This window comes from Embiotoca jacksoni, unplaced genomic scaffold (assembly GCF_022577435.1).
Source record: "Embiotoca jacksoni isolate LCO1_2020_lvr unplaced genomic scaffold, fEmbJac1.0.p SCAF_26, whole genome shotgun sequence".
Taxonomy (NCBI): Eukaryota; Metazoa; Chordata; class Actinopteri; family Embiotocidae; genus Embiotoca; species Embiotoca jacksoni.
The window spans coordinates 6,525,962-6,538,531 of NW_027185377.1; the positions used below are offsets into that span (position 1 = coordinate 6,525,962).

The 12,570-nt window shown below is 45.1% G+C and overlaps 1 protein-coding gene across 7 annotated transcripts in view; it reads left to right on the forward strand.

The window, feature by feature from the left end:
* The window catches only part of ctbp2l (C-terminal binding protein 2, like), a 96,141-nt gene extending 84,731 nt beyond the window's left edge, over positions 1-11,410 (forward strand). For all 7 annotated transcript variants that reach the window (XM_069160384.1, XM_069160383.1, XM_069160385.1 and 4 more), the window contains 5 exons: positions 3,189-3,403; positions 5,017-5,147; positions 7,097-7,224; positions 7,745-7,862; positions 9,488-11,410. In XM_069160384.1, the coding sequence (XP_069016485.1) occupies positions 3,189-3,403; positions 5,017-5,147; positions 7,097-7,224; positions 7,745-7,862; positions 9,488-9,668 (773 nt within the window). In that variant the 3' untranslated portion in view covers positions 9,669-11,410. The remainder of the gene's footprint in view (positions 1-3,188; positions 3,404-5,016; positions 5,148-7,096; positions 7,225-7,744; positions 7,863-9,487) is intronic.
* Positions 11,411-12,570: the final 1,160 nt, after the last annotated feature.

Consider the following 12,570-nt stretch of genomic DNA (forward strand, 5'->3'; position numbering starts at 1 on the left):
AACTCTGGCTCCGGGGCCACAATAGACTCGGGAGCACTTCAAGTACCGGCCGTGCCAAACCTTTTGATCCTCTCCACTCTTCAGAATCAGTTTTTCCACGGTGCTGAATCGATTTGTTATTTCTTATTTTGAACGTATCGGTCGAGTTGTTTTTCCCAGATGAGTAAAAAAGTAACTGACATCAACAGTATTGTTGTCAACCCCTTTACCTGATCTGGTCAATTTGATTTGGGATTTTGGGAATATGCTCATCCACGAGCCACCTACGATCAATATTTTCATATTAACGATAGAGCAAATGAAAATGCGTCTGTGAGCGGAGTCGCTCGTAGTGACAAATCCTCCGATAATTATCAGCGGTTCCTCTCAGCTCGGTGGAATGATTGAGTTCAGTGTCATCAGTGTTGTTTCCAGATGCAGAAGGCTCTAGTAGTAGACGGTCACAAAATCTGACAGCCTGCTATATACATTAACACTGAATGGACTGTTGAAGGTCCCATATTGTCGCATTTATGTGGTTTTTTTTTGCACCCTTTATGACACATAAAATATATAAGTAGTTATGGGTTGCTGACTTGTAATAGGGTTGAGCATTTTAATCTAAATTTCTAATTTGAAAATCGCTCTGAACTATTTGATTCAAAATCCACGATTCTTCTTCTACTTATGTTTTTTAATAGTTGGTTGACAGACAGGCTTTAGACCTATTACCGCCCCCTTCTGACGGGAGTAACGCATTACAACCAGGGGTTGTAAAAACAGGGAAAATTAAGGAAGAACGCTAGTTTTTTTTTTTTATATTATAACGACAATTTGAATATTTTTAAATCAGGGCCCATCCCTAAAATGCAGTTGTTCCGAGCAAAAGTCAGAACTGCAACGTGCTCAACCCCACGTCGTACTGCGGGGGTGCCGTCCTCGCCGTTCGTCTGTGGATAAATGAGCAATGCAAAGTTAAAAGTCTGCCGCAGAGACCCCCGACAGCGAAGGTGCCGGAGGTTGATTTGGGTGGCTGACCACCTGGTTTTCTTTCTTAGTGGCACTGATTGTCGTGGGAAGGGAGGGGAGAAGGCTTAGAAATACAGACAGGACAGAAGCTGTGATTCTGGGGTACCTTCATGTTAACAGAGAAGGAAATCCACGCGAAAGCACTCGTTCCCCCAGCAGTTTCTAGTGCAACTGCAGTGCAACAAAATCGAGAGGTATTTTTAGATGCCGAAACACGAACCGTAAACAGATCTCATTGTGAGTCCCCCACAAGATCAGAGAGACGCAGTTTCTCTCTAAACCCACTACTTTTCACCAATTTTCCCAACAATCACACGGGCAGAAAATCGTTGCAGAAGAAGCAGTGATCCCAATTTCGACGCCTGCCCCCCCTCCCCCAGAAGCCTCGGTAAATCAGATTGCACCGCAGCGGCAAGACGACCCGGTGTGCTAAAAGTGACTGGGAAAAACTCATTCCGCCGCCGCCGCCGCCGCCGGTACTGCTCTCTCAACCTGCACTTACAACCGGCAGCCGAACGCAACAAGTTCGTGCCCGTCGTCCGCGCGGGGTCGAGACGGGCTGCGCGGGGAAATTAGGGAATAAAGCGAGTGAAGCAGAAGTACGCGAGACTGGTTCAGGGGAAGGAGATCAAACTTCGGATTGATCGGGTTTTTTTTTTTTTTTTTTTTTTTACCGCAATCAGACAGTAACGGGACAAATGAATCGCTGATGAAGAGAGCGTTTAGTTACGACGTCGGTATCACCATAAAAAAAAAAAAAAACAAGAAAAAAAACGAAAATAGTCTGAGCGATTGCTTACACAGCTGTCTCCATCCTGCCGTCTCTTATTGGCTGACGCCGAAAGAGAAAAAGAGGAGGGATGATTCTCGTCGGCTGCGGAGCCGAAGAGCGGGGACGCAGCGCTCCATCACGAAGAGAGGACCTTGAGAGTGTAAAGGACCTTATCGATCCTTTTCACCAGCAACAACATCCAACTCTCCATTACTCTCTCTCGGCTGCTGCTGCTGCTGCTGCTGCTGCTGCAGAGCAGGAACGAGAAGCTCCAGCCAGCCGAGTGGAGACTCACATCCCACACAACAAATGGCTGAGAGAGACAACGGGGAGACGCTTCTGCTGCGTACCACACAGTCTGATTCACCGTCTCGCAACCTCGGCTGCAGACGAGTTACCTCACAAGTGTTCTCATCCTGGCGAACGATTTCTCCGTCCTGACTCCGTCGCTTACCCCTCATCAATCCTTTATTTCTTAAATACTTCACAACGGCCTCTTCGCGTCCTCAACGTGAGGCGATTTATGTTAAAAGCAGGATTCCGGAGCGGGGCGATCGTTCAAGTGGATAAACTTTGAGAAAAGCTGATTGATTTGGTTCAATTTATTGGTTGGACTGTGTTCTAGGAACAAATAAACTTTTTTTTTTTTTTTTTCCAGGGAATCAAAGTTTTTGTTAAATGATGTTAAATTCCACATTTTGGGACGTCGTCACGTTTTTTTTTTTTTTTTTTTTTAATTTCCCTGTTTATGAGCCTTCATTTTTCTTGTAAATTTAGTAAAAAAATATTATGAATATATATATTTATATATGTATTTTCAAAATCCCTATTGTGGATCAAGGGTTACCAAAGATTTGTCTGCGACTGTCTTGGCAGTCTTCAAACTTTTGACAAAAGCAGACAATATTAACGGATAAATCCAGAACTGGTGTGAATGTAACGTTGACCCTTTTAAACACTAAAATAAATATATAATTCAAGTTCCAGTGTTAATAATAAATACGGTTCTGAACGTGTAAAAAGCTGTTTTTCACCTGCAGTCTCCAGATTTTTTTTTTGTGTTTTTTTTGTTGATGTTTAACTTTTTATTTATTTTTCATTTCACACTTTGCGTTATGCAGTCTGTGAATGTTTCAGTCGGCTGTGTTCAACAGCGAGGAACATTCAGTGCGCTTAACCTTGGCAAGAAATATTTTGACTCAATTCAGGAATAAAAGCACTTTCTGCTCCCAGAGGTTGAGAATCTTTGCTCTACATAACGGCATCAACCAGATAACATGTACAGTATATAAATGTCTCTGCTCTCAGCTCCTGCGTTTGACTGTGCACATTAACGAACACTACAAACCTCTGACTGTGCGTGCGCGTGTGTGTGTGTGTGTGTGTGTGCGCGCGTGTCCGTCCTCAGGTCGTTCGGGCCAGGCGGTCGCTGTGCGGGCCAAAGTTTTCGGCTTCAACGTCATCTTCTACGACCCGTACCTGCAGGACGGCCTGGAGCGCTCGCTGGGCGTCCAGCGCGTCTACACCCTGCAGGACCTGCTCTACCAGAGCGACTGCGTCTCCCTGCACTGCAACCTGAACGAGCACAACCACCACCTCATCAACGACTTCACCATCAAACAGGTACGTTGCTGACGCGCGCACACACACACACACACACAGGGAGTCTATGTCACCCAGACAGAGCCGAACACCCCGTTGAACAGCTGTGACCTGACCTGGGCTTAATGCGGTGCTATCTAGCAGGTAGACAAGCAGAGCTGCTGGTGTATTATTACTCTGTCAGCCTGGAGGCTCTCCTAAAGAGCATTACAGTTGGTGGAGAGAGAGAGAGAGAGAGAGAGAGAGAGAGAGAGCAGTAAAAAAAAAACAAAAAAACAAAGCTGGAAACCGCAGCACCCTTCCTGCCTGCACATTCCCTGCTCTTTATCTTAAGCTCCACCAAAGCTGGACACAAATTCATTCCTTTGCTCTGTCAAATGCAATTAGCGCCAGCCCACGGCTACAGCAAATATATCGACTAGGCTGCACAGCGGGAGGGGGGGGGGGGGCTGAGAGCTGAGAGCACAGCGGGGGGGGGGGGGGGGGGTGGTGGTGGTGGTGGTGGGGGGACTGCTGCCTCTGCGAGTCAATAACCGCACTCCGAGGCGCCGCCTGGGGTGACACCTGCAGGGAAGCCGGGGAACTGCTGCACACGGCTGAGGACTCGTCTCCCCTCCTGTCAACGTCGTCACCCCCCCCCCCCCCTCCCCTCCCCACCCCCACCCCCACCCGTTGCCGCTCGCTGTTTCTCTTTTTTCGTCGCCTTCTTTTCGAGATGGAGTGCGTTGCAGTACGCGAGGAGATAAAGAGGAGTGGGCGTAGGGTAATAGCCTAACCTAGTTAAGTCTCTGTCTTTTCCACAGCCTAAGATTCTCAGCTTGCCTCTTAAGTGCTGCAATGAAAGAGCACTTTTCTCTCTTTCCTCACCCAAAATTTTGGCAGTGGCTCTTAGCTTCTAAAGTGGAAATGTGTGTGTGTGTGTGTGTGCGTGCGTGTGCGCGTGTGCGTGTGCGCGTGTGTGTGTATTTTTGTGCGTGTCAAGAACCACCGAGGCCTAATAAAAGACTGCCTGCCAGTGTAAAGGCTTTTCATGCCCCTGGATTTCAGCTTTTGTCAAGATTAAGGGATTACTTTCTTCTCAGCATATTCATTTGATTTTTTTTTTTTTTTTTTTCCCCTTCCTCCCTCTTCCACTTTTTGTTGTGCCTGTTTTTTTTTTTTTTTTTTTTTTTTTTTTTTCTTCCGCAAGCAGCGAGGGGCGGCGGTGGCGCTGCCTCATCTCTCGGCTCATCCTTCATTTCAGCTCCGGGATGTGGATAAAGACTGTTCTCTATCCCACATCTGACACTGTTTTCCCCAGGTGCTTTGTGTCTACTAGATCTCTCAGGTGTCAGGCGCAACAAAGATGTCACCGTTTTCTTGGTTTTTTTTTTCTTCTTTTATTTTTTTTCTTCCTCTTCTCAATTTCTGTCCCGTGTAATATGTTTAAAGACCCTCAGATGCAGACGTCCGATCCGGCTTCATCATCTGCTCTCGATCGGACAGATTAATTTGACTGCCTGGCTGACAGACACGCAAAAACGAAACAAAAACAAAAAAAAAAACCAGGTCTGATGTTTAGTCGGCGGACAGCCGGAGACGCCTCTGCTTTTCTGCGTCGACTGATTTGAATTTGTGTGTCTTGCGCAACGCAGATGCGTCAGGGTGCGTTCCTGGTCAACACCGCGCGGGGAGGCCTGGTGGATGAGAAAGCTCTGGCCCAGGCACTGAAGGAGGGCAGGATACGCGGAGCTGCCTTGGATGTCCACGAGACCGAGCCCTTCATGTAGGTGCACGCGCACACGCACACACACACACACACACACACACACACACACACACACACACACACACACACACACACACGGTTCACTTAGAGAGACAGATACAGACGAGGGGAATCGATCGGTGCTTGCGAAAGGGGAAGGAGACGAGGAAATCACACGCGGGCCAAGAGAAAGAGGAGACGCTTAGGGCAGAAACAATGGCAGATACATGATGAGCTGAAGACACCTCACTCTCTTCTAAAAGGCTCCTTCACGGCCCCCCGCAGGTATAATGCAATTCAGGAGGTGGAGAGCCGGCTTTATTCTTGTCAGAGGAAATTAAATGCAGTTAAAGGCACGGGCGGATGTTTCAGGATGGGAGACGCGAGGTGCCGCAAAAGAGTCTATCCGCTCCGTCTGCAGACATCCCGGCGCGACGACTCAAAGGAAATCTTAAAAGAATCTTTCAGACACTTTGTAAAAAAGTCGCTTCGGTTTTTTTTTTTTTTTTTTTTTTTTGTTTGACTTATCACGATCGCTGTAGATCATCTTCACGTTTTGACAAGCGCAGTAACTTTTATTTTGCCATTTATTTGGGAGGGTGATCAAAACAAGCTCTTATCTGTGACAAGCTAAAAAAAAAAAAAAAAGTCTTACTGGAAATGTGACGCTTAATACTTCGTCATCTGAAGCAACGTGTTTCTCGTTCATCTATCTGACCGATAGAGGACGTCTCAGATCATTTTTCATTCATTTTAGAGTTTTTACTTTTTTTTTTTTTTTTTGCAAACAGCTTAATTAAATGACGGGAAATAACTCGTGATTATGAATTATTCACTTGAATTTTTTTTTTTTTTTTAAGCAGTAGCTGCAACGATCGTCTTGTTTAATCTCCCTAAATGTAAAGATTCACCGCTTTTTCTTTGTAATATATCATCGTAAACCGACCAGCTTCGGGTTTCACGCAACTGAATGGGCAGAGGTGTTTCTCTAATCTGAATTGTAAAGATACAATCTAAAGAAACTGAATAACTTCGGAAATATTCCGATTTTTATTAATTTTTTTCAGATTTCTTTCTACAATCCCAATTTTTTTGTTTTTTCTTTTTTTGCTGTACAACCCCGAATGTGACGCTTAAATCGTTCCAGACTTCACCTCTATTCCTCAAACGCCTTTTTTCTTTTGTCCCGTCCCTGTATTTCAGCTCCGAGCTATCAACTCCAAATTTCTATTTCCACTTCGAGCAAACAGCTTGATACGCCTCCCGGCTTTCCACCTTTCTGAGAGCCGTGTTCTCCCGTCTCCGAGGGCAACCGGTGGCCGATTTGTCGTTCGCGCATCGGGGGGGCAGTTAGGGAGGTTGAGGGCTGCTTATTTCTGGCTGGCTGCTCAGCTGACCGGCTGCTCGTGAGGACCGAAACTGAACCCTGATGAATCTGGAGCTCGTGCTCCGCTAACCCAATATGTCAACAGGGGAGTGTTTCGTAACTTCGGCCCCCCCCGTCCCGTCCCACGCGACACGACACTGATTCAGGGCGCTGCTACACACACACACACACACACACACACACACACACACACACACACACACACTGAGGTGTTACAAGGATAAGAGGAAGAGGAGGGGAGAGAGAGCTGGCGCTGGTATGTTCTTCCTAAACCACATGAGAGGAAAGAGAGAGAGAGGAAGTGTCGGAGCAGCAGGAAGAAGATGGTGGCATTTGCGAATAACAGGATCTGACATTTTATCCCTCCGGCCAAATTTCCAGACAGTCGTCACGTAAATTGTACACAAACATCTTGAATCGTGGAGTTTAAAATGTAACAGGAATTTTATTACAACAGCAAACGGCTTGATTCATGTTTTTTTTTTTTTTTTTGAGTATTTCAACAATAAATAGAGATGCCCGTTGCAATATGTGTGTGTGTGTGTGTGTGTGTGTGTGTGTGTGTGTGTGTGTGTTGCAGTTTTGCTCAGGGCCCGCTGAAAGATGCCCCGAACCTGATCTGCACACCACACACAGCCTGGTACAGCGAGCAGGCCTCCTTGGAGATGAGGGAGGCCGCCGCCACCGAGATCCGAAGAGCCATCACCGGTACGCCGCCCGCTCGCAAAACACGCATTTCATCCGTCGATTTATTTTTTTATTTTTTTTGTCCGACGTCACAAATCCCCCCCTTTTCCTCAAGCTTGCGCGGCAGCACGACGTGACCCGTTGCACGTCTCCCTTTCCCAGATGTCGCATTTCCACTTCGATAGGACCTCGCAGCCAGCCCTTTATTAAATCTGGACCTCTTTAACAGACGTCATCGTTAAGCTTCCTGACGCCGAGCCGAGCCGAGCCGAGCCGAGCCGAGCAGGCTCCCGGGGGCCCGGCCTCCCAGAAAACACCCAGATTGTTAAATGATCTTAATTTACATTTGTGTATCCAACCCTGATATGTTTGTCGGCCTGAACTCATTAACGTCGTCTGGTCGCTCATCCCCTGTAACAAGTCGTGGCCTTTTTAGAGCGTGTGATGAATGCCGGTGTGCTTCACTGCTTTTAACTCCCTGTGTGTGTGTGTGTGTGTGTGTGTGTGCGTGTGTGTGCGTGTGCGTGTGTGCGTGTGACAGGCCGTATCCCCGACAGCCTACGAAACTGCGTCAACAAGGAGTTCTTCGTCACCACGGCACCGTGGGCAGTCATGGATCAACCGGGCGTTCACCCTGAGCTCAACGGCGCTGCCTACAGGTAGGGAGTGAAAGTGCAGACAGCTACCAAACAACTTCTCATCATAGAATATTGTTTATTTTTGTTCTGTTTTAAGCAACTTCGCACACACACAAAAAAACAACAACAACAACCTGTATCACAGATCATTTTCTGTTTCCTTTAATTTGCTCCATGTTTAAAGTTTTAAAATATATTTTCTTAAATTGTAAAAGTTATTTTTCTGTTTTCCTTAACAGTCACTGAATGAATCGATGAACTCACCGCTCTGCCGTAGATCCTAGCGCCCCGTCCCCTCACTAACTGTCCTCTCTAGAACTAGAAAGAAACTCTGTCCGCTTTGTCCCACTCTGGCCCCTTCTTGATCTCAGCATTGTCCACCTCCGTGTGCTTCTTTCACGCAGCCAAGTGAACCAAACTCTTTCGGCCGTAACGACCGGAGTCCCCCAAGACAAAATTAATGCCTAGATCAGGAGCAGGTAAATACAACCATCTGGGCCAACAGCCTCTGGCTGGAGGTCCTGGATAAGACCCTCTCGCCTGATGTGTGTCCCCCTCTATAATCCCCCCTGCTATCACCTGTTTGACTGAACACTGAGTAAAGATTGATGGCAGCGAATGTGGGTTATGAGTGTCCCGGTAAGCATGACACAGAGCCATTCAAGATCCGGTTTTCACGGATGGAGTCATGCTTCGTGGTTTCCTTCTTCTGGGTTTTGGGCAAATTCTTTAGAACGAAATGTCTCTGAACGCCGTTGTCCTCTTTTCTTCTCTGGTTGATGGGTTTTATTCAGATTTTTCTTTTTCTTTTTTCCACCCAGTTTTTTGTTGTTGTTGTAAAGGCTGTTTCCCTCCAGATAGACCCCAGGACCTTAAATCAGGAACTGAATGTCCCTTTTTTTTTTTTTTTTTTTTTTTTCCCAGAGTGTTTTAAGAACCATAAAGATAACCCAATTATACCGAGAAAGGATTACAAAGATAAAAAAAAAAATCTATTTCTTCATGTTTTGTTAATTGATTAATTATGTTTTAATAAGCAACAATATTTACTAGTTACAGCTTCTAAATTGTGAGGATTTACTGTTTTTATATTTTATACAACCGGGAACTAAATACCTGTAAATTACTGTTGGTCGGACAAAAAAAAAATAAAAAAATACATGAACCGTTAACCTTGGTCCCGTGACTTTTGCCGGCGTCCTCTTTTTATGTAAATGTTATAGACGAAACAATTCATTATTAAAACAAGAATAATCTGATGAGGCGGCTCCGGACGCTCGAGAGTCGGGTCTTCGGGTCCAATCTGCGCAGAACCCTCGTCCGATTTGTCCTCCGAAATGTTAAATGTTCAATTGGCCGTCCGGTCAGTTAAAATGTCATCTCGAATTCAAAGATATTCAGTTTACCGTCGTCGAAAATGCTGACACGACAATCTGGCGGGCGGTTCCTGAATCAGTTCCTGAGGTGGAAAAGAGGCTGTAGTCTTCTCTGTGGAAGGTCTGTGCAGAGACTGCTGTCTGTCACGGTGTTTCGGGAGGGGGGGCGGGGGGGGAGGAGGGGTGTGTGTGCGTGGGCTACTCTTCTTCACTGTAGGCGTCGTACTGTCCCTGGACACTGACCTCTGACCTCTGCCCCCCCCCCCCCAGATACCCGCCGGGTGTGGTTGGAGTGGCTCCGGGCGGCATCCCAGGGGCGTTGGAGGGCATGGTGCCCGGCGGGGTGCCCATCGCCCACACCCTGCCCTCCGGTACGCACCCGTCCCAGGCCCCGTCGCCCAACCAGCCCTCCAAACACGGCGAGACCAGGGAGCACCTCACCGAGCAATAGCGAGAGAAGGGAATTCAAACGGCGACATCTCGAACACACCGACCCGTTGACACTCGGAACCAACCAATCACAACGCGACTGACCAACCGGGACCAAGAGACAGTGAAACAACACAAGCGGCTGTCTGTTCAATCAGCCAGCAACCGGGAACAAAAGAAGTGTTTCCGGGGGGATTTGTACTTTTAACGTTTTAGTTTTTACTCTGTCTCTTTGGGTTCAGTACCGACTTTACTCTTTGATGATGATGATGATGATGATGATGATGGTTTTTTTTGTTTTTCTTCGGGACATGCCTATGATTGTTGACACAGAGTCCGGTGTTTTTAGTGCTCCGGGATTACCCCGATGAGACTCTGTCCCGCCCGCCCGCCCGCCACCCCCCCCCCCCCCCCCCGTACACCTCAGAGCTCACGGGACACGTAGGCCCGCATCTCAACATCACCGACGGAAGAACAAGAGAAAAAAAACCTTTGGCATCATGTGCTACTGGACCTTATCCGCCCCTCCTCCTCCGCCCCCCCCCCCCGACCCCCGTCCCGATCTTCCCCGCCTCTCCCACCTCCAACCCTCCCTTTATGTAACAAAAGTGTGTGTTGTTTAGGCCCCTCATTATGCCTCAGAAGAGAATTATTATTATTTTGTTTTTTTGTTGTTTTCTTTCTATCGTCAGCGCGAATGACTAAAAATTAATTATCGACTTATATATATTTATCATTCATCAAATAAAAGGAAAAAGATTGCTCATCAGTTATGGTAATCTAGAGTGGGTTTTAACCCTTTCCTGGCAACAGTACAATTGACAGCTATCGCAGTTTCAGATTGTCACCACCAGAGGGCGCTTCTACACCGCCGGTCTCCACCTGTGACTGACTGCCAAGATCTTAAGTCCCTCCGATATGTTGAGTGATTATTATTTTTTTTTGATGCTGCCAGCGGTCAACGCTAAACGAAACATTGAGCTGTGTACATTTGATTGTAGCCGAATGTTTACGAAAACAGAGGGAGCTGTCAGCCAAGCGTGTTTTTATTTTTATTTTAGTTATTAAGTGACGCGTTGGTGCGACTGAACTGCGAAGAAGAAAACATTACTCCGCGTAACCTCGACCGTCGGCGGTCGGACGCGTCTGGAATCGTGACTTTCCCCTCCCCTTTTCTTTCGAGCGCATTTCACACCCCCAAAGACAGGAAAGGGTTAAAGCCAACTTAATTTCTTAATGACTCAGGAAAAACACCTTTTTGCAGATATTGTTTTTTTTGTTTGGTTTGTTTTTTTTTCACCAGAATTTTGTCTTTGAGGAAAAAAAAAGATGATGAGGCTAATCTGGTTAGTCTGAATATTTTCTCTCCTCCGTCATCCTCTCCATCGTGGTATTTTTATATACAAGGCGCATCTCACGTTTTTTGGTGTTAAAAGAGTTTTGAAGAGTCCTGTTAGATTTGTATTGCCTAGTTAAATGTTCCTATAACTATAGTCCTTATGTGACCCCCCCCCCCACCCCCTTCTCTCTCTTCTCTCCCCCTTATCATTTTCTTTGTTCTATTGAAGGCCAGGTTCTTTTGGGGCGTCCTGTACTCTGTAAGAGCAATAGCTGAAACTCCTACTTAGTGTCCCGACAATAGCAGAAGAGGCAGCCAGCAGTATGTTTTTGTTTTTAGTGTGAGTATTTGTATTTGTTTCTTGTACAAGGTGAACATTTAGCATTCGGTGCAGTTCAAATAAAAAGATACGATTCTGAGAACCAGCTGTCTGTACTGACTGCTTGATTTTGATGGGTTTATTATTTTTTTATTTTTTTTTTATGCTGCATGTTGAGATATAAGTGGCGTATATATATTCAGACCAGAAACCTGTCCAGGATGTATGTTTCATCAGCATCGTTTCATCCTGTGTCACAGGGGGGCGCCAAAGTCTTAAAAAAAAAAGAAGAAGATGGCACTGGTGGAAAATGAAATGCACCGTTGGAGGAGGGCGTCCATTTTTTTAGGACGTTTTCGGACTAAATAATATAGTGACATTTTTTTTTTTTTTTTTAATTTTGGACTACATATTATAGGATGACACTTTTGACATTTTGGATGACGTACTATATATAGTATTACAGTTTTTTTTTACATTTTGGAGGACATACAATAGTATGACTTTTTTATTCATATTTTAGGCAAAATGCTACAGGAAGACTTTTTTTTTTTTTTTTAGAACGTAACAATTCCCACTTAAGTTTTTCATGCTTTTCGGAGGTAAAGGTAGACCCTTAAGTTTTTCATGCTTTTCGGAGGTAAAGGTAGACCCTTAAGTTTTTAATGCTTTTTGGACATAAGGTCCCTTATGTTTTTCATGCCTCATTCAACGACACGCTATAGTTTGACTTTTTTATCATATTTTGGACGACATGCTATAGAATGTCTTTTTTATGGTATTTTGGACGACATACTATAGAATGTCTTTTTTATGGTATTTTGGACGACATACTAGTATGACTTTTTTTAATATTTTGGACGACATGCTATAGAATGTCTTTTTTATCATATTTTGGACGACATGCTATAGAATGTCTTTTTTATGGTATTTTGGACGACATACTATAGTTTGACTTTTTTATCATATTTTGGACGACATGCTATAGAATGTCTTTTTTATAGTATTTTGGACGACATACTATAGAATGTCTTTTTTATGGTATTTTGGACGACATACTAGTATGACTTTTTTTAATATTTTGGACGACATGCTATAGAATGTCTTTTTTATCATATTTTGGACGACATGCTATAGAATGTCTTTTTTATGGTATTTTGGACGACATACTATAGAATGTCTTTTTTATGGTATTTTGGACGACATACTATAGTTTGACTTTTTTATCATATTTTGGACGACATGCTATAGAATGTCTTTTTTATG